The following is a 21,410-nucleotide window of genomic DNA, read 5'->3' as shown; positions in this document are numbered from 1 at the left end:
CCCCCGGCAGTTTCGAATGGAGGAACGGTTCTACGCTGCCCCCTTCTGAACACCGCTGTGGTCCCAGTGCAGAACAGGTGCCATGTTGCCCCACCCCCGAGGGGGCTGCATTTCGGGGGGAGGGGGGTGGAAGGATCCCTGTCTGTACAGGACTTTGGGGGCCTGCAGGATGAAAGGCGCTGGGTAAGGTCAGTGGCATTTGTATGTACAGGGCCGTAAGCTCATTCAGAGGGGGCCCCGTAGAAGCGGTCAGTTCCTACACGTAGGGCCAAGGAACTGCTGCCAACCCACCCTCACCTCTCCCTCTGCTCTTCCCGGGAAGCAAAGGGGAGCCCCTTACCCACAAATTTCTGAGGTGTGGAGCGTTTCCGTTTGGTGAGGCTGTTCGCCAGCCGGTCGATAAACGTCGGCCGATCGGACGAGGGGTGAAGCAGAGAATCCGGCACCATCTCCAGGTCTCGCATCTCATCGCCTGCCAAGACAAGGGAAACCCACTCAGCCAATACCCGATGCGGGAGGGGTGAACAGGACCGGGGAGGTCGCTTCCACTCCCCAAGCTGAAGGCAGGGCACACGGTCACACCTCTCCTTTTATCCACTGCCTCTGGCTCAGTCTGCAAGCCAAATGCTTACCCACTTCTTTCACGGATCAGTCCTCCGACGGCACCACCAGCCACCCCACCACACGCTCCTTTGCCTGAGCAGCCTGCCCCGCTTGGCCATGGCTGTGCGGCACCGTAACCGCCCTGGGGAAGGGACTCTCTGCCCAGCAACGGCGCTAGAGAAGGGCTTTGTGGCAGGAGAGGCGTCTCCACCCCTGCCGGCAATCTGTCTCTCTCACCTTTGCTATTCGGGGGCTGAGATGAGCCAGTTAAAGCGTTACTTACTGACTACGCCCTCACCGGACTGGCATGGCACTTGGTTCTACAACTCCCCCCTTGCCCCGCAGGGAGACCCACTCCCAAGCAGGGCTTTCTGGGCAAAGAGCCAGAGCCCTGCTACTGCCCCTCGAGTGTACATGGACAGTGCTCCGACAGCACGGGTGGCTGCAGGCTGTTGGGGAAGAAAGGGCATGTGCTGCTCCTCAACTTGCCTTCCCTGCCTGGCCTCCCCAGAGTGCCGGGTCCCAATGTGGCATCCGACTGACACTTGGTGTTGTGTTTAATTTGGATTGTAAAGGCCTCAGCAGAGCCCTGCCCTTCCTGTGGCTGTGAAGTACCACCTATGTCTCTGGCAGCCTAGGAACAATAATGATGGTACAGAAAATTGGAACTACAAAGAGGCTGATAGAATCTCAGACAAACTGGCCTTGTAGCTAACATTCAGTGCAGCATCAGATCTGCCCTCTCTCCAGGGGATTACCCTGCCCTGGCTGGGGAGAGCCACGGAGCAGGTCCTGGAGGTCTGCAAAAAGAAAGCTTCACCATAAGCTGGCTGCCCCCCTTCGACAGACCGTCAGCCAGGTTAGACTTCGCTAGCAGGGCGGGTCTTTATGATCTTTAGGGTTGACTTTTCCTTTGAACCAAGGTGCAGATGTTGAAACTAGCCCGCTCGTACGAGCTGAGCACAAGTTTCAGTTCCACAGAGCTGATGGAGACGCACAGAAAAGCGTGTGAGATACACACCCACAACGCCAGGCCTGTCCCGTGGGGCAGGTTGGCGTACGGGGAACTGGTGTGCAAAGGAAGACGTGCACAGATTCTGTTTTGGCCCAACGTGGTCTGGATGCAGAATGATCTCCTGACCACGGAGGTGCCATTTTGGGAGCTGGAGGTGCTTTACACACTGCTGGAGGCTGTTAGATTTCAGAGCACAGTTAGTTTGGTGTGGATCAGTTTGGAGATTTTCCAGTCGTTCGCAAGACTCCTGCTTTGTAAGGTTCAATTCTTTGTTACAGCAGATGCTCAGTAAGCAGAGCCCAGGAAGGGCCACACTGGGTCAGAGCAATGGTCTGTCTAGCCCAGTGTCCTGTCTTCCAACAGTGGCCAATGCCAGCTGCCTCAGAGGGAATGAGCAGACCAGGGTAATCATCGAGTGATCCATCGCCTGATGCAAAGAGAGGCTAGAGCATGGTTCTGCACAGTAAAGTTCTGTTTGTTACTGGGAAATGCTTTAAGGTGTTTTCTCCTAATAGAATTATTTATAAAAGGATGTAAGGTTATGCTCCAAACGATCAACTTCACCAAATGACAGGCTCTGGGCAAGGGGATGTTCATAACGAGGGAATACTTTGCACTTACTTGGGCCGCAATATTAAGAATTTGTGCACGCGTAGCACTGTCCATCCCAGGGTCCCTAGAGCATTTTGATTTAAATAAACCTCAATTAATTACGCCCTCCCGCTTCCAAGAGCCATTATCCCGTTAAAGAAATGGGAGGTGACGTGTCCCAATGGTTCCTAATCTAGAGTCAGTGGTGGAGCTGGGAACAGAACCCCGGAGTCCACACTCCCCATTTTCTACTCTAACCGCTAGGCCACATGCCCTTCTGCAGCCAGGAAGAGAAGCTAGAAGTCCTGACTCTCTCCCCTGCTCTAAGCACTAGATGTCCCAGCGGGTGCCTGGGACTAGCTAGTCACTCGCCGGTTACTGGACAACGTACTGACCTGGCTGGCCGGCCAGCGGCCGCGGTTCAGTGTTCAGACTCTGCAGATAGCTGTGACAGCGCTCCTTGTGCTCCTCCAGCGTGCTCTGCTGCTTGTAGCTCCGGCCGCAGTAGTTGCATTTGTAGGGCTTGCCGACTGTGGGGGAGGAGACTGGAAAAAATGAAAAAACAGATCCTGGCCATCAAAACAGACATTACACAGAAACCCAGATATTACCCGGAAGCTGTCACAGCTACGTGCGGGCCAGCCACGTGCTGCAGCAACTCAGATGGGTTAAGGGCATACCATGGCTGGGACCGAAGCAGACAGACACAGAGCAGGCGGATTTGCCAAGGAGTGGATACTGACGTGCAAGGTCACTGAGTAATCGAAGCACCTCTTGGCGTTTGATGCCACAGCACGTCTGAGCTGGGCACCAAATCGGTCAGGCCCTTCTTGCAGACTCCAAACGGACCCTTCACATATTTCTCCTCCTCTACATTTTAGTCCGTAACAGCTTTTATAAAATAACTTTACTAAGTTTATCCAATGCACCAGTTAGTGTCTCACGTACGTGTCAGATTTAAAATGATGCTGTTTTGAACCAAGAGCTGATGAGATGTTTCCTCCAAAATAAACGAACACGCCAGTATGCCTGGCCTAGTCCTCGTAGGAGGCAGGCAAGCTCGATCCCTTCTTTACAGATCAGGTCCAACACAGCGAAGATGTCTCACTGAAGACTGCAGCAATCCAAGAAGAGTCAGGACCTCAAACCCAGGCCACTCACCTGGCTCTAATCATTGGGCGAACGGCCTTTCCAGAGCCAGGATCAGAACCCAGGAGTCCTGCCCCCCAAGCTCCTGATCTAACCAGGCTCCTTCACATCATCCCAAACACAATGTTACTGAATATGTTCCAGCGGCTCTCACTTCCTTTTGTTGAAGATTTCTCTCCTCCCAAGCAGTCTTCACCCAGCAACAAGGCGTCAGACGCTCCTGGATTTTGAAAGGGGAGGGGAAGGTTTGAGCTTGTGGAGTGCTGATTCAGGACACCAGCCTCCTCTGACCCGTCCTTTACTGGTGCGCGCTTTGTTCTCTAACAGCTGGCCAGCCACACTGTCCTGCCCCTCTCGCATAAGTGTGGCTGGTCTGCAGGATTGGACCTGGAAGCCAGGGCAATATTTAAAAATGCTGCTGGAGCCCTGCTGGAAATCCCCAATGCTTCGTTACATCTCTCAGCACATCCGCGCCGGGCCTGTTGCAGCTCACTGCAGAACGGTCGGCCGTTTTTGACTGGTGACTGATTGCTGCCGAGAGCCTGTGGGCTCCGAAAGCACTGGTAAGAGAAGTGCTTCGGGACGGGTCCAGGGCAACACTCTCACCTCTACTAATTTTCCCATTGATGGCTGATGGTTATCTCAGGTTCGGCCACTCGGTTCTGCTCCATGAGGGTCGACAAACAGCAGAGCCATTAAACGTTTTGGGCCACACTAGCCGGGCATACAGCAGGTTGCACTGATGAATTAGTATGGAACTTTTAGCTGAGTACTTCAAGAGGCAGACAGATTTGCAGATATAATCGTGACAGCCCTCCTAGATACCCCAACCCCTGAGCAGCTGTTGCAGTCTATGCAGAGGACGGGGAAGCACTTTTGCATTGTTTTAAGACAATTGGCTGTATTATGATGAATCCTGGTGCCGGGGAGCAGGCAAGGATGGAGCTGCATTTTGCTAGGCATTATACAAACAGAGCAGGGGATGGTTCTTGCCCGGAAGAACTTCATCGACACAGGCAGCACAAAGGGGGATACAAACCCAAGCAGAGCAATCCATGGGATGGCGGCAAACGTCACATGAGCTCCATTTGGGGAGGGGGGTTCGGCAGGCAGGAATACGCTCAATGGAACGAAAAGGGAAGGGAGAAGGGGGCAGCTCATGGGAGGAGAAGGGAAGATGGGCCAGAGGTGGAGTTTGTGGATGTGAATCCTGCAGGTGAATGTAATACGCCTTCTGCGACTCATTCACTCTTAGCAGCAATGCTCACAATCTTTTATCCCCATACGCGTGGGGCACGGGCCCCTAGCTGCTCGTTCCTCTCAGCCGAGAGATCACGAGTGTTTGATGTCAGAGGAGTCTGGAAGCTGCCCAGATCCTGCACTGCTGGCCACAGAAGCTATTTCTTAAGTCCCGCCAGAGGATGATTTTGGCCCCCTACTGCCCAGGAGGGAGCAGTTCCGCAAAGAGCAGGCCTTTTCCTACGAAGACGTTCTAGGGAGCGTGGAGCTTCCCTGAAACCCTTCAAAGGCCTTTTACACGAGTTCTAGGTAAGCGGTAACCATCACAACGCTCGACACGCCGCCTGACAAGCCCTGTGCTCTGAAGCAGAGGGGCTGAGCGTACCACCACGGCAGCTAACAGTACTTTGGACCAGATGCCACTAAGCATGTTAGTGACAAGCTGCCTCCCCGTGTCATAGCTGAAAAAAAAACCAAAGGCCCCGAGGTTATGCAGCAAGTCAGCAGCGGAGCTAGGAACAGAACTCGGGAGGCCTGACTCCCAGGCCTCCTGCTCTAACCACTATGCCATGCTTTGACCTTTGCCGAACACTCGGCAGGAAAGGGAAGCCCGTTCCCGAGACGAGGGGGCGCAAACAGGGCACCGCTAAGGAACTGGAACGTGCCATTACCGCCGATGGAGAGATGCACCACAGGGAAGAGTGTGGTCTGATGGGTACAGCGAGGGACTGCAAGTCAGGATTCCTGGGTTCCCTTTTAGACTGGAGCTAGGGTAGTATTCTGCTTTGCAGTCGACTTCTCTGAAATTGTGAAGTGCGCGCGGGGGCGGCGGGGGGATTCCTAGGTTTTTAGCCAACTACCAGAGTAATAGTCGGATACCGGCCCCATTTGCGAGACTCAAACGCCTTGCCAGAGTTCTCTGAACCATTCAGAGGAAGTGCCTGCGTGGAACGAAACCGTCACTCATCAGATATGGTGGCACCTGCGTCACGAATGCACCATCTTGGGGTCTGAGGCTCCGGTGGAGTTTTTCCCTCGCTGAAACCGCCATGCTCAGACCTGCCCGAACCAGACTTATTGAGTCACGTTACAAAAAACGGTTATTTGTTTTGCAACGTGTGGTTTAACCTTTAACTACTCTGATTTTTCAAGAAAAAAAATGATTGCCCCCTATCCGCTCACGCAGCTTTACTATGTCAAGTTTTGCTCTCTCATAAAAATCACTTCCTATGTATAAAGCTTCTTTCACCGGAGGACCTCAAGGCTACTTCGCAAACCTTAGGTAAGCCTCAAGCTTCTGGGACCAGGGCCAGTATGGTTACCCCCACCTTACAGAAGGTGGAAACTGAAGCACAGAGCTAGGAAGTGAGGTCAGAGAGTCAGTCAGTAACCACATCCTAGGTCAGCACTTGGTAAATTTAAAAATTCTAGCCAGAGACCTGAGCTCATCTCAGGCCCTTCCCCACTCCTTATGAAATACTCCACACTGCAGACAGGGCCCCAGGACGTGAGTTACTAGTCAAATCTTTCTCACCTTCAGTTGCATGTTAGTTCCAAGGTGCCCAGGTGGGCAAGAACCAAAATTTAGACAGAACAGAAAAGCCGATCCCCTTGTGGGAGTTTTTTGCTGTGGAGGTCAACTACATTCGAACTGCGTTCGTGACGCAGACGCCACTGTATCTGATGAGCGACACGTTCATTCCACCCAGGCACTTCCTATGAATGGTTCAGAGAACTCTGGCAAAGCATTTCAGATTCTAGTAACTGGGGCCAGAATCAGAGTATTACTCTGTTCGTTGGCGAAAAACACAGGACCCCAAGCTCCGCCCACTCACACCTCCACTTCACAATCTCAGAGTAGAAGACTGCAAAGCAGTTTACAATGTAATGTAATTGTAACTAAATTATAAAATTTGCAGATGACACCACACTGGGAGGGTTGCACGCATTTTGGAGGACAGGTTTAAAATTCAAAATGGCCTTGACAGATTGGAGAATTGGTCTGAATTCAACAAGATGCAATTCAATAGAGACAAGTGTCAAGGACTTCAATTTGGAAGGAAAAATCAAATGCACAACCTACAAATGGGGGGAATGACTAGCTAGGTGGTCGGACTGCTGAAAAGGATCTGGGGGCTCTAGTGGACCAGGAACTGAATAGGAGTCAACAAGGCAATGGACTTGCAAAAGAGGCTAATATGATTCTGGGGTGTTTTAACAGGAGTGCTGTATGTAAGCCACAGGACCTAATTGTCCCGCTCTACTCAGTACTCGTGAGGTCCCAGCTGGAGAACTGCCTCCAGTCCTGGGCACTGCACTTTAGGAAAGATGTTGACAAACTAGAAAGAGTCGAGAGGAGAGCAACAAAAACTTCTACCAAAAACCTGCCCTGAGGAAAGGTTACAAATCCCGGGCAGGTTTAGTCTGGAGAACAGACGACTGAAGGGGACCGGAGAACAGACGACTGAAGGGGACCCGAGAACAGCTTCCAATACATGAATGGCTGTTACAAAAAGGACAGGGATCGATTGTTCTGCAAGTCCACTGAAGGCAGGACAAGCAATGGGCTTAATCTTCAGCAAGGGAGACATCAGGAAAAGCTTTCTAACTCTAAGGGGAGTTAAACTCTGGAATAGGTTTCCATTGTTGGAAGCTTTTAAAAGCAAGTTGGACAAACACCTGGCGGGGCTGGTCTAGGTTTACCTGGTCCTGCCACAGTGCAGAGGCTGGACTTGCTGACCACTCTAGGTCCCTGCCAGCCCCGCATTTCTATGATTCTATACTTGAAATGGAGAAAGGTACGAGTCACACACAGGACACTGCAGGAAATGTCTGGCTTTGGATTCTAATAGAGGGAAGTTATGTGCAACTGTCGGGCTCTTGGGAAGATGCCAAATACAACCTGAGCATCACAACATTTGGACACCTGGTAATTCAACACCCAGACCCCAAGGAAGCCTCTGTCCCAGCAAAGCCACAATGAGTAAGTTTGCAAAGCCATTGTTTGACAGCTGCGAGTAGGAACTGACCAACATGGAACTGGCTTGTAGTCCAGGGACCAAATTCAGCCTTGGGGTAAAGGGTGAGGCGTCTTCACAAAGCCCACGAGGTTTACACCATTGCTGTGGTTATACAGGGAGAGGATGGATGGGTTTGGACCTGGATCTCCAGGGGACTGGCCCCATCCCAGACAAAGTGGTGCAACTAAGTCCAAGATCTTCACCAATACTGCATGTCAGGAGCAGATGGCCGCTTGTTAATGCCCTACACAATGAGAAAGCAAGTGTCATCGCCACACTTGGCTTCCTCTCTGATTTCCCCAGCTTCAGTGCTGGATCAAACCTCAGTCCAGGCTACTGGACCTAAGACGTCAGTGTTATTTTCAGCCTGAAAACACCTACTTATAAATCACTTCGGAGGAGTTGATTGCAGCTGTAAACCCCTTCCTTCCTCCCCAACTAAACAGCATTATTTTCATACAGCAACTAAAAATCTGTTTAACCCAGCCGCGAGGGAGACCGGCTAATGTAGTCTGCAACCACAGACAGACAACTTTGTGTTAGAAACATGAATTTATTTCCCAAATCTTTAGCTATTTAGATGCTAGTGACTTGACTAAAAGTTGCATTGCCTCTCATTAGTCTAGTGCTCTCAAAGCTCTTATGTAAAATAGATCCCTGACTGGCTTGGTTTGTTTGTTTTTAATCTGCATTTATGGCTTCACAAAAATCTTTTGGCTTCACAAAAATCTTTTGAAAACCAGGCTGGGGTCTTGAGTTAGGTTTTTTAGGCCAGAGTTTTGAAGCTCCAGGATGAAAAGCCCCACAGTTAATTTTCCCTTCTGGGGGAATCTGCCCTTAGATCCAACTCTTTCCTCTCTCTGCTGACCTGGCCTGTATTGCAGGGTGCTCTGGACAGACCGCTCCCAGTTCTTCACAAAGTGATGGCAGAACACACATGACCCAGACCAGCTCCTGTTTGCAAAGGAGTCTGGGTTTCAGCATTCATTTGCCACAACACTGGTACAGTCTCGGAGCACAAACCTGTTATTTCCTGGGCTGAGCCTCCTCACACACCCTTGCTAACGTACCTCGGCTCTGTCCAGTATCAGCCGCTTACTCTCCTGGGACCAGCCTTCACCCGAGTAGAGAATAAGTATCACTCTATGGTCACATGGGGGGAATTTGTGACAAAGAGGCAGAATGATGTAATGGTTAGAGAACTGGATTTCTGGGTTCTATTTCCAGGTCTTCCACTCATTGGCTTTGTGACAAGTCACTTCATTTCTCTTCCTCAGTTTACGCAGCTGAAAAACAGGTTCAGTACCACTTACCTACTTTACAGGACTGCTGGGCATAGAGCCTCCCTCCCGCCACCCTTGCTTTCATCGGTCATGGACTGAACGCTCTTTTGGCCGGGGACCAGCTCTCGTTCAATCATCTGTAAAGCACCTAAAGCAGGGCTGGTGGCAAGCGAACGCAGTGTAACGATTTCAAGAAAGTAAGGGGGTTATTTTGACTGTCCAGTCTCTCAAAATCCTGAGGGGGGCAGGGGGTTTCTTCAGGAAAAGCTCTCATGTGAACACAGGCTCCGTGAGGAGCAGCAAACGCTAAAACAGAAGGCGGTCTCCAGGGATGGGAGTCTCATCACAGCTGTCCCATGCGTGGGATGCGGCTTCTGATCTGTTTCAGAACGACGCGGCACGTTTGATCTAGATTTTAAAACCTCACTCTTTTGGACAGCTTATCTTCAGAGACTACAGCCTGGGCATGCCCAAGGGGGACAGCATGAAACGCACATGCCTTTAGCCAAGGGGGTGGGAGGAAAACCAGCCCCCAGTTCCTTTCCAGGAAGGCAGGACAGCCCCCTTTCTGTGGCTGAGAAATCCACACACTGACAAGACTTTTTATTAATAATTAGGTGTTCTAAAGATTCATGTTTGCTATTCTAAACCAGACCAGGGCCTGTCCTATTTCCATGCCTGATACAAGAAGAACTAAGGCTCTAAGGGACCCTTCCTGTGCCACGAGTGCAGCCCTGCAACTGCACCAGCTGGCCTCTGAAGCACAGGAAGGAGACATGGGTTTGAATCCTGCCTTCACGACAAGAACGTCACGAGGGACTCTGCTACTGCCAATCTGTTTGACGTGGAAAGTGCATGAGTGGCAGGACAAAACCTTACCATCAATGGATAGTCTCAGGGGAGACGTGAAGTAGCCACCCTCTCCGACTTGAATGGCTGATCTGTCTAGCATCTAACTGGGGATGTTTGGCGAGTCTTTGCTTAAGAGGAGGCATGGCCTAGAACAGGGATGGACCCTTTGCCCTGCTTCTACCTGCATGTTGCCAGGGAACAGCCAGGGCAACTGGCTCCTTTTCACACGCGTCATGTTCACGTTAAGGAGAACAGATGAGAGCCTTGGTGCTCGCAGTGCAAAGCTCAGAGCCAACATGACCCATGGAGCCAAGCCAACTGCTGGATCCCTTGCCAGGGGCCTAATTCACAGCCACACGCTACAAGATGCAACTGGTTAAGGCTGGTCATTTCACCTTTATGCACACCCAGCTCCCAAAATGGGGCTGAGTGACACAATGCAAAAAGACAGGTTTCAGAGTAACAGCCGTGTTAGTCTGTATTCGCAAAAAGAAAAGGAGTACTTGTGGCACCTTAGAGACTAACCAATTTATTTGAGCATGAGCTTTCGTGAGCTACAGCTCACTTCATCTGATGCATACCGTGGAAACTGCAGCAGACTTTATATATACACAGAGAATATGAAACAATACCTCCTCCCACCCCACTGTCCTGCTAGTAATAGCAATGCAAAAACCAACCTATGGAACTCACTGCCCCAACGTATCACTAAGGCCAAGAGCTTAGAGAACTAAAACAAAAACATTCATATAGATAATGAGACCTTCCAGGTACAACAGAGAAAATAAGACAAACAGGAACCCTCATGCTTCAGGGCATATGCCAGCCACTCAGGCAGTAACCTCCCTCAAGGGCAAAATTATTCTGTAATTGTCCACTAGTGGATTCCCTGAACCAAGTGGCCCTGGCCACTGCTGGAGACAGGGTATCAGTTTAAACAAGGACCACAGGTCTGGTCCTGTATGGCAATTCCTGTGCTCCACTCTCTCGCCAAAATACTGCACTTACTGAGCCTTTCTGAAGCTGCTTGTTAGCAGCCCCCCCTCAGGGACAACAGAGAGACCTGCTCGGGCTGCGACACACACACAGAGCAAGTGTCAAAGCACTCTGTTCTGCTATTTTTAAGTCCCATTTTTGTAACTCTTCCCCTGTTCGGAAACAAACAGCACCAGGTAAGATGGAACTCAGCTGGTGCTGAGCTTGGCAGGTACCTCCCAGCCTGCTCCCTAGCAGATCGAGCGGAGCCGTCATTACTAGCTGTCGCCATGAACAACCAGGAGAAGCTGGGGCTGGAAGGGAAGGCAACAGCTGGTGTTGATTGCTGTAGACTGAAGGCCTCTTCAGGATGATGAAGGCATCAAGGCAAACAGGCCGCAGCTCAGCCAGCCCTGGCATTGTACAGCGGTCTGGGAGCAGAGAAGAGAGCTCTTGCTGCTGCCTGGCTTTTCTCAACCTCCAAATGAGCCTGGATAAACCAGACAGGCTCTTTGCTCCCTCTGGAATGAGGCTCATTAAGGTTTCTGCTCCCAGCCATTGACTTATTTTATTTTTATTTAATTTTTTTGGCGGGGACGGTCTGGGGGAAAGGATCTTCTTGTTACTGGCTCCCTGTTATCCCTGCAGCCGTAAGACACTAATCTCACTTCATGCTGGTGGGTGAAACCGACCAAGTACAGCGTCAAGATGGTCAGAAAAGAATCGTTACAATAGAAACGTCCGCCACATTCAGTCCAGCGTTTCACCAGCAAGTTGACTTCGTTTTGCTCAGTTACGGTTTACGCAGAGACACCAGAGTCTGTTCCCTGTCCTGCAGAAACATCCAGAGATGCAACAGGCTCAAACCCACTAACTTGCTGTAAAACCCACCACAGATAGAGCACTGAAATGCAGCCAGTCGTGGGTTAATCAGAGATCAGTCCCTGGGCGGGGGTTCCTGCTCTGGGGTTGCTGGTGCCTCACGTTTCTCAGATGCCCCTTTGGCATCTTCAGGCAAGTCACCAATGGAACCTGACAGGTTCCCAAAAGATGGGGAGACAAAGCCCCCAGCCCCAGTGAAAGGAAAGCTTGGGGGCTGCAACATGAGGCCCCTGGCGTGGGGATGTTAAGATAATCAGGGCTCTCCGTCAATGCCATGGAAGGGAAAGAGTTCTGTGGCAGCTCAGTAAAGGACCCCGGGCAAGACCCCGATCAGAAAAGTTCCTGCAGAGGTTGCTTTTTGCAGCCCCCTTGAAGAGAAAAGAAGAGAAAAGAGAAGGAAGCTGGCACACGAGACTCCTGTTTCCCTTTGGCACTCAAAAGGTTAAATGGGAGAGCGTCACAGATGGCTTCAAACACCTGTGTGAACTTTAAAACCCCACAGACACTCCTGCACACAAGTCAAAGGAAAATGAGCGGAGCTCTGAGGGAACTGGTATCTTTCACTCCCACCCCACGCCCTCTCAGCCAGCTGTTACATCATGGAACCAAAGGGGAAAAGCCCCATCTCAAATGCCACATTGAAAAGGACACTGTCAAAACACCAACAGAAAACCCCAGCGGCTTGTTTCCACTGGATAGGGCCAACCCAGCACCTGCAGCTGGTAGGAGCCAGAGCGAGGACGCCAGCATGAACAACATGAAGGCAATCCCGGGGGCTCTCCTCTGCAGTCTAGAGGTGCGGCCGGGAAGTTCCCAGACTCTTGGCAAGACACCAGCGGGGCTCCCACTGCACCAAACTCACCGGCTCAGCGGACTGAGGCAGAGACACAAAGTGACTCACTCAAAGCCATGGAGCCAGTTGGGAAGACAGGCCGACACAAGAGGAAGGCTGGGCCAGCGGTTCAAGCGCCAGCCTGGGACATGGGTTCAAGTCCCTGTGTGATCATGGGCGAGGCTCTTACTCTCTTTGGATCTCAGTTCCCCTCTGTGAACAACAGCACTTCCCTCCCTCGCAGCAGGGAGGTGGTGTGGAGAGATACACTGATCACTGGGAGGTGCTCGGACACTCTGGTGATGGGGGAGCAGACTAGGCTAGATGGAACCCAGGAGTCCTGCCCCGCGAGCTACCCACCTGAGTGTGTGCGGAGGTGGCCGGTGAGCGCGTCTCTCCGGCGGCAGGCGTAGTTGCAGAAGGGACATTTGAAGGGCTTCTCGCCAGAGTGCAGTTTGATGTGCCGCAGGAGGTTCCCCTTCTGGGTGAAGGAGGCTCCACACTGGTTGCAGTGGAACGGTCTCTCTCCTGAAACGCAAGCAGCTCGTGAGACACCTGCCCCTGCAGGGCGGGTTACGAAAACCTTCATGTTTGCCCTGAAATGTCATGCTGGGTGAGGGGGGTCAGACTGACAGCCCGGCAGGGAACACATCCCGCCCCCCCCCCCCAGCCCCTCTAGGTGGGAGCACTGTTAAGTGCCCACAGCCCATTCAGTCCTGAGCATCTCTGCCCCGACCACCTACCCGTGTGGCTCCGTTTGTGCACCATCAGCACGTTGGGGCCGATACACACCATTCCGCAGATGTCACATTTCAGCTTGCCATTGGGTAGCCGGATGCCGCCAGGAGAGTGAGGCTCCTGCCCTGTGCCATCACAGTACCCCAGGGGCTCAGAGAGGGAGTCCTCCACAATCACGCTGTCCTCTTTCTCGATGAGGCGGTCGTCCTGTGACAGCAGCCTGCTGGCTTCTTCATCACTGTACATTTCCACCTTGATAGAGTTTGCTGCAGGGGGATGGGAGGGACAATACATAAATATACAGTGAATGGAACACACTCAATAGGCCATTTAAAACAACTAATATCACTGACATTCTGTGAGTCATGGCAAAGAAAACAGGGAAGAAAGTTAAATGAGTTGCTTGGCAGCAACACAACTGGTTAAGGGTGCATAAGGACATCGCTCCCCATGGTACTGCCTAGATTGCTCCAATTTCCACAGGAAAACTCAGCAACCTCCCATCGCAGGACATTAAAGAAACGATGGCTCATGGGAGCCAAGAATCACGAGACAACAAGTAGAAACACAACAGGAAAGTGGCCAGATGGAACAAGAAACTTCTCTGTTTTCGATAGTCAGGGCTGGCAAGTAGTGCTGAGAGACCATTGCCGGGTTGAGAAGGGTCACTCGAGAAGAAGCGGAAGACTATGGGTTCCGAGAGCAGTCACCGGGCAAGACACCACGTCTGCGTGCTGGCAGTGGAACGAGAGCTTTGCTGGGCAGCCGCATGGCAGAGCCAGCAAAATCACATCACCCCAGAACATTTGCATGAGAATGAAGGGATGGCTTGTGTCATTTAAACTTGTATGGCACGCGATCCATCACATAGTTAAAAGTAGGAAAAGGGAGCAAGGCCATGCACCGAGCGCCTGAAGCCAAACGCTCCACTTTCCCACTAGGGACGGCCAAGCTGTCAGAGCAGGCCTTGAAATGCACGTGTCCTGCATGGGACATTCATGTAGCGCTTTGCGTTAATGTCACACTCGCAAGGGAACTCTGCAATTCAAGTGGCAATTCCCTGAAAGTTGACAAGAGTGTGAGCAGCCCCACGACACTAACATGAACAACGAAAGGGAACATGGATGCAGACATACCCAGTGGGGGTACTAGGTAGCTACAATGGTAGATGCTCTGCAATAGGGCCCTGGGTTACTAAAAAGGTCTTGGAACAATCCAGAGCCTCTGGAAAAAAGGCGCGTTGTGGTAAGCCGGGGAAAGACACATGAATGGTGCGGGCCATTATGGAGGAGAGGTCTACAAATGGTGGCTGGCCAGACTGGCCAGGGGCTAGTGAAATACACTTTCAGAACCAAGAGGGAGAAGGGCTGGGGCCATGGAAAGGGATCCTGCTGCATGAGAGCACTTCTGGAAGTGGGGCTACACTGTACACCCCTGCCCCTCACCCTGAGGGAATGAGGAGGAGAGTGCTGGCCACAGAGGTTTATGGGGACAGTTAGCCGTACTGATCTGCCTGGCTCTTTGTTGCTGCCAAGGTAATCTATACAGCACGGTTTGGGGGGTTTCTAACGCACAGTGTGCCTGATCTCCAGCGCATTTCCCAGCCCCCCCGGTTGCAAGCTGCGTCTGTGCACGCGTCTCCTGGTTGCTACCTTTCTTCGCTTCTCCAGCATCACAGGCCGAGACTGGAAATCAGAACGGCGGTGCCAGCCGTGACCTACATTCCCAGCTATTCTAATGATCTGTGGAATGCCACAGATCAAACAGTCCTTCAGAAGACACAAGGCAACTGGACAGCGATAGCTCCCTGCTTATTTTGTTGAGAGCAAGCTAGAGCCTGGTGGGCAGAGGAAGGCCTGGGTCTCCCTGTCCCCAGCCTGCTCCTTCCTGAACAGTTTCTGAGCATTTCTCTCCAGATCTTTGGTGCTTTCAGCCCATCCTGGGACAGGTGGTTTTCAGAGTGCCTGACGAGATGGAAGAGAGCACCTCAGTTCATTAACACTAGTCACACCCTTAACAAGACACAGCGTCTCCATCTGGGTGTCGTTAGCCTCACGTGAAGTGTGTTTCACCTGGAGAGGAAGGTCTGTGCATGACTCAGTTTAGAAGTTTCCTGCTGTTTTAAGCCATCCCCATCAGCCAAGAACTAGAGGGAATTCCCTCCGGGGATTCCTGATGCTGCTCTTTAGACAGCAAGAGCTGCTTCTTTGTAATGGAGCTCCCCCCAAGCCGTTTTCCTAGCGCTCCTGCAAGGGCTGGGGTGGGCCAGTGAGAGACGGGGAACTGAACAGGTCACCCCCATGGGAGGGAAGACCACCACTAAGCCACATAGAATCTTAACTGCCTTCTTTCAGATATCAGAGTCCTATTTCTTCCATTTAAATGTACCAGATGTGGCTGTTCCTGATCTCTCAGCATGCCAGGAAATTGACAGGTCTGAACTTCAGATTACAAACAAACAGAGGGGCTTTTCTCCCGCTTGGAGGGTAACTGATGTTTGGATTCCCTCACAGAGCCCGTGTTGCCTTCTGGAGATGGGTGTGAGGGCTGGATGTGGGACTAGTCACCATGAACTCCAGAGGGCTGATCCCAGGTTTGATGCGGACACCACCCCAAGGAGCAATGCAAGCCATGTCCTTGTGCAACAGGGACAATTCTTACCTATTGCCTGAGGGGTTCAGTTAACGTGTGCAACATACTTTGAAGAGCTCGGCATGGATTTAGTGCTGTGATTCAACAAAAGAGGACAGTGATTTGACTATCAACCGGTCAATGGGATTAGAGCCTTAATAATGAACCAATTTTTGGATTTGGGGCAGGGCACGCATGTTCCTTCAGGGTGCATTGGCTGGGATGTTGCAGGTTTTCACGGCCCTTCAGTGTGGCAGGTGAGATGGCTGTTAGGTGACCTCCTGGACCACAGGCTCAGCACTGACATTCTTCAGCAACCTCGCTTCCCACATGCTGGAGATAAGTGAATCCAAACTGCTGTCTGGAAGTGACTGGTCCCTACTGCCTTCCCAGTGAGCGGGTGGCTCACAACAGGACACGTTGTAGGACTCGGTCGCCTGCACTCTGTGGCCCAAGTGCAAGCAAGGCAGCTGCTTGGACTGTCTGAAGAAGGATGGTGAATGCTACATTCCCTCTGCACATCTCTGGTGCCTTTCACCTAAGGATCTCCAAGTGATATAGAAGGCCCGCTTTCACAGATGCGGGAAATGGAGGAATGAAGAGTAGAAGGGGCTCATTTGAGGTTGCTTTAGGTCAGTGGCTGAGCTGGACTCTGGCTTTCCAGTCCCCGCTGTAGCTAATGGACAACGCTGTTTCCCAAAAATTTCTTGGAGAGAGGAACAAAGCTTCTGCTCGGACTTGGGCAATAGCAGATTGCCTGGCATGCCACCGGTCAAGCCTGCTGCTGGAAGTTGGCTGGGATCGACTCTAAGGCTGAAACGCTTTCTTGAGGGAAAAGCACAAAGTTCAAAAAACACCACATTCCACTGGGTGCATCCTGGAGACACAGCACGACCGGACGCCTCTGTGCACAAACACGAAGTGAAAAGCTCCTCTCCCTTGGCAGGAGCTGCCCGGATACGCGGATGTTTGCTGCACTTTGATTTTTTCTATCCCCCCCCCGAGGACTTATTTTCTTTCTGGGCAGAGGGAGGCTGACTATTGTTCTGCCATTCTCCTTTCAGAACCAATGCGGGGTCCATTATCGCTGGAGCGCGATTCTCTGCTGGCACGGCAGGTTATATAATATTCCCGCTCCTCTGGGGCACAATGCTCGCTGGATGAACCAGCTGTGAAGTCAAGTCAGATCAGGAGCAATACCATCACCAGCATCCCTCTGTTAAATGGGAAGAGAGCTCTCTTTTTCTTTAGGTCGGTCCATGGGTTGGATTCTCTCTGCTTATGCCCAAGTGAAAAGTTGAGCGTCTCTCTGGGATTTCCTGCCTGAGACCTAAAATCTGATTCTTTGAGGGGGCCTTCTAAACATTATTACAGAACAAGAGCCACATGCGAAATAATAGCAGAGAAAAGGGAACAGACTAGGGCTAATTCACCCTCGTGCAACCTTACTGCTTTGGGTCTAACTTGTCCTAGAACCCTTAGGGCAGCCTCCAGATCCAAGCATCTGGGAGCTAATGGAAGCACGTGCTGAAAGTGGGTGAACTATGTAGCAATTTCTCTTTTATGGAAAGGAAATTCCGAGCTTACAGGAGAGAGAGGAGAGATCAGAGCGAACGATGTTACCCGTTCAGTTTCAGTTTGGGGGAGGACTGAACTCAGGGCTTGCAAGCGGACCAGGAATCAGTTCTCGGTTCTCTTGCTTTAATGCTATTTTATTAAAGGGATAACAGTGCTGTACGAGCTGTAGGGAGACTCGGCCCCTGCCCCGGAAGCCTGTGATGTAAATAGCATGTTTACAATTGAAGCCTACATCAGCCTTGCTAAGTTCCACTTGTCCTAGGGTCATGCCATTTTTGACATGCAAGTGACACATTACATTTCTCAGCAATCACTGCAGTGAAGGGTGGGCGAGTAGATGGAGGATTTCGGGGGCAATTCTGAAATCAGACCTGCCTATTTTACTGATGTGGGCTCTGAAATGTATTTTAAAAAGCAGCTTAATTCATCTTTGGACCGTGGAGAAAGATTTCAGTTGCAATGCAGAGACGGAGCTGAAATGTTTCACCTTACAAACTTTCAATCGGAAGGGCGTCCAAACCCCATTGCTCCTTCCCACCCCAGCCTGGCTCATCACTCATCCTAGCCACTCTCACATCATGGGATAGTCCACCAAAGCAGCAGCTTGACACAGACAAGCCTTTATTGGGCCACGCCAATGCGACTCCAGGCTGTGACGTTAAAGTTCCACGAAGGAGGGGGAGAACGTTTCCAGAGTGTGCTGGAACTGGATCGACTTGACGACGCCTGCAATCTCAGGTGATCAGAGGTTGCAAATCATCGGTCATGGCTGGCGTTAAGACGGCATACGCCTTCGATTTTCCGGCTCGTTCCGTCTCCTAGGCTCGAGGTTAAGATTTAATGTTCACCAGCCCTACCAGCATGTGTCAGTGCCACTTGAGAGCTGCCCTTCCTAACCTTACTGCTTTGCCCATCCCTTCACCAACCTGGCCCTGCATGTTGCTGGACTTCCAGATACCTTGCTCAGCCAGCTGGGCTAGGAGGGAGCCCTACGCACGGCTCCAGATGCACAGGAGCTGTGTCCAGAGTCATGTTCTCATGCCGAGGTCTGGTCTCAGACAGTGCAAGCTCTTTTAACCACTTGTCTGGAGAGGGGCGCATGCGTCGGTCTCGAGCTGGAGAGGTCCATTTCAACATGCTCAGCAGCTTTCAGAACCCTACCGTCGCCCCAGAACAATCCCGCTCCTGCTAACACACGCTCCCAGCTGCAACACGGCTCTAGACACACAGTGCCCACTCTCTGCTGGATGTGAACGCAGAGAGCCTCATCACCACCAACTCCACGCCGGCCCCAACTCCCTTTGAGAGGGTAACAGAGAGGTGGCCCTGTTCCATTTCCCATGCATCGACCTGGTGGTTGCAATGAGCACTTCGTTACTATGCAGCCCCTGGGGTTTATTCTCCCCCCACCCCGCGCAAACTCCTCTCCTGTTAACAGAGGCGGGAGCACGCAGCTGTTTTGGTTCTGGGCCAAACAAACAAATGACGCTTATTTGGGGAGTATGGAATTTAGCAGGGCAGGGTTACACACAGGTGACTTTAAATCTCAAGGCAGAGAGGCCCGTAGCTCAGGTAAGTAACCCCATTGCGGCTATGAACACAAGAACTGAAGTCAGAATTTATCCTCTTCTGTTTGAAGAGTCAAATTCTAAAGGAAACTCATTGCACCAAACTTCCTGGTTGGCCTATCAGAGAGCCCAGCCTTAATCCGGAGGAGCCAGCTGCATCTGGCGAGGGGGACGCTGTACTCACCACTCAGGGAGCGGCTCGGGGAGGAGTGCTGGCTGTTTGGGGTGCTCACCGTGGGTCCCACGATCGCCGAGCTGAACTCCTTCTCCAGAGAGGAATCCCCACTACCTTTGGGAATAAGAAGCAGGGAACACAGATGAGATGTGGCTGCTCCTGCCAGCTTTAAGATCGCTTTCAGTCAGTGAAATCATCTCCCTCATAACCAAAGCCCCGGAGCCCGGGAAAGAGGCTCCGGCTGGCTCTCAGGCACCTCTCGTTTCGTTGTCAGAAGACAAACACCAGCGTGCTGCTCACAGCAAGACAAACCCTTCCTTACCGGGAGGTAGGTGTGTGCATGTGGGGAGAATACGATGGCCACGGACCTAGGTACATTCCAGGTGCCATGCAAACTGGGTTCTACTTTGCAGTGAAGTGGTTAGTGGACAGACAACCCCAGCAAACTTGAAAGGATCCACATATCTATGTGCAAGGATGACCACCGGGCCGCAGCGGAAAGGTGGATCACAGGTGTATTGGCCCCCTGGCTACGCAAGCGTTTGGGACTGCTCCCACGGGATCCCCTTTGCCAGTACAACAGGGCAGCAGTCAGACGGGCTGAAGCTCTCCCCAGGTGGAGGTCTGTTTTCTGTAGCCCAACGGGGACTGTGAGCGAGCACATGATGCACGCTGGTTTGCAACCACCAACTGGGAGTGGACATTTCCCACAACAAGGTGGCTGTCAAAAAATCAGCCCTGGGAGGCCAGGGTTAATTCAATCCAGCAGGGTAGATTCAGCTCTTCACCCTCCTGTGATTAATGATGCACAGCACGGCTTCTTGCTTGGACAAACCCTTACGGGCCAACAGCCTACCTGCTGCAAACAGACACGCAAGAACCTTTGGGGCAGCTCAAACGTGCGGTGCACGAGTGAATGTCCCCTCCCCACCGCTGTTGCATGCTGGCTGCTGCTCTGCACCCCAGGAGTGGCTGCGTCTCAGTGGTGTGGCATGAACAGGGTTGGCGAGAAGCTTTGGGATGAAGAAGGCTGTAGCAGTGTGAACTTTTAATGCAGATGGTAAAACTGTTTTCAATAGCTGCATCTGGATAAACCCGTGTCCCAACACACGCAGCGTTGAGCTCACCCCGTTGTCTGACGGGGCAGAGGGAATGCTGCATCAGGAGGCCAAGCCGGCAAGGGGAGTCATTTACCATAAATGCTCTGAAGTGATGTGGTGGGCTGCAAACCACCACTCGGCCACCGCGCTGAGCTGGGACTCCCCAGGCAGCTTTCTGCCCCCTCTAGCCCCACCCTGGAGCAATATTTTAAGAGAGATTTTCTGTTCCCCTGGGTTGGAGTGCTTGAGATCCCCCAGATCCTCTCCCCCATGCTTTGACTGGCTCAATAAGATGTTGCTGGAAAGTTTGAGTCATGCTAAGACAACACGCATCACCAGCAGAAGCCACACACCACGGATAATGGATATTAGCTCTGAATTAGGACAGGTTAACGAGACAATTTCAGACAAACACACACAACACTAAGAAACCCAGTGATGCAGCAGGGTTCAGTCAGAGCGATTTAACAGACCCTAAGAGCTGGACCCAGCATCGGCTCAGTCCCTGCCAGCATGAGTTAGGTGTTACGGTTGGACTAGATGCACGGAGCGTACATTCTACAGCCGGAAAGCCTCTCCGAAAAGGCACTTTGGGGAGGGGGAACAGGGGTACCCTGATCTCTGTTAAAGACACTTAGCACCTCTGATTATGAACCATGCTCTGTTCCCACAGCCCTGCCAGCATTTGCCTTTTTGTCATTCTTCCTTGGTCAGACGCCCGCGGTAGCATTTCAAATGGTCAAGTGTTTCCCTCTCCCCCCCCCCATCGCGTGATCTCCATCTAAAGATATTTCTTCTGCACAGCATGTTAAAGAACCCGCACCCCCTTCTTCCTCCCCACCTCCAATGACACCAAACGTGGAGAGAGACAGAAATGGCACGGAGTTATCCCCTCAGCCCTCCCATTTCACTTACATTATTCTACCTTGCTGAAGATACCCTGGAGTGTTCTCACAGCCAACTCCTTGGAAACAGCACTGGACTACAGGCTGTGTGTGCATGTCTGCATGGCAGTGGTAGGGTGAACTCAGCCACTCACCTTCCAGGAAGAGCAGATTCCTGGAAGTGAGAGAAACGGCCGTCATTTTACAGTCAAGCGGCATAGTTAGCAGGAATTCAGGGCTGCAGCATCCCCTTTTGCAGAGATGCACGCTCGCCGCCCCCCCGGCTGCTCGGCGG

At 51.9% G+C, this 21,410-nt stretch overlaps 1 protein-coding gene across 14 annotated transcripts in view; it reads right to left on the bottom strand.

The window, feature by feature from the left end:
• The window catches only part of IKZF4 (IKAROS family zinc finger 4), a 46,513-nt gene that overhangs the window by 2,701 nt on the left and 22,402 nt on the right, over positions 1-21,410 (bottom strand). For 3 of the 14 annotated variants that reach the window (XM_077838840.1, XM_077838838.1, XM_077838839.1), the window contains 5 exons: positions 19,141-19,245; positions 13,185-13,445; positions 12,802-12,969; positions 2,605-2,754; positions 341-472 (listed from right to left, as the gene is read on the bottom strand). In XM_077838840.1, the coding sequence (XP_077694966.1) occupies positions 341-472; positions 2,605-2,754; positions 12,802-12,969; positions 13,185-13,445; positions 19,141-19,245 (816 nt within the window). Of the gene's footprint in view, positions 1-340; positions 473-2,604; positions 2,755-12,801; positions 12,970-13,184; positions 13,446-19,140; positions 19,246-21,146; positions 21,317-21,410 lie in introns of those variants that run through there. The other 11 variants (XM_077838844.1, XM_077838845.1, XM_077838850.1 and 8 more) reach the window with 10 other exon arrangements.

The sequence above is a fragment of the Eretmochelys imbricata genome, chromosome 20 (assembly GCF_965152235.1).
Source record: "Eretmochelys imbricata isolate rEreImb1 chromosome 20, rEreImb1.hap1, whole genome shotgun sequence".
NCBI classification, from domain to species: Eukaryota; Metazoa; Chordata; order Testudines; family Cheloniidae; genus Eretmochelys; species Eretmochelys imbricata.
The sequence above is the reverse complement of the archived record's forward strand: the minus strand, read 5'-3'. Positions and strand labels throughout refer to the sequence as shown.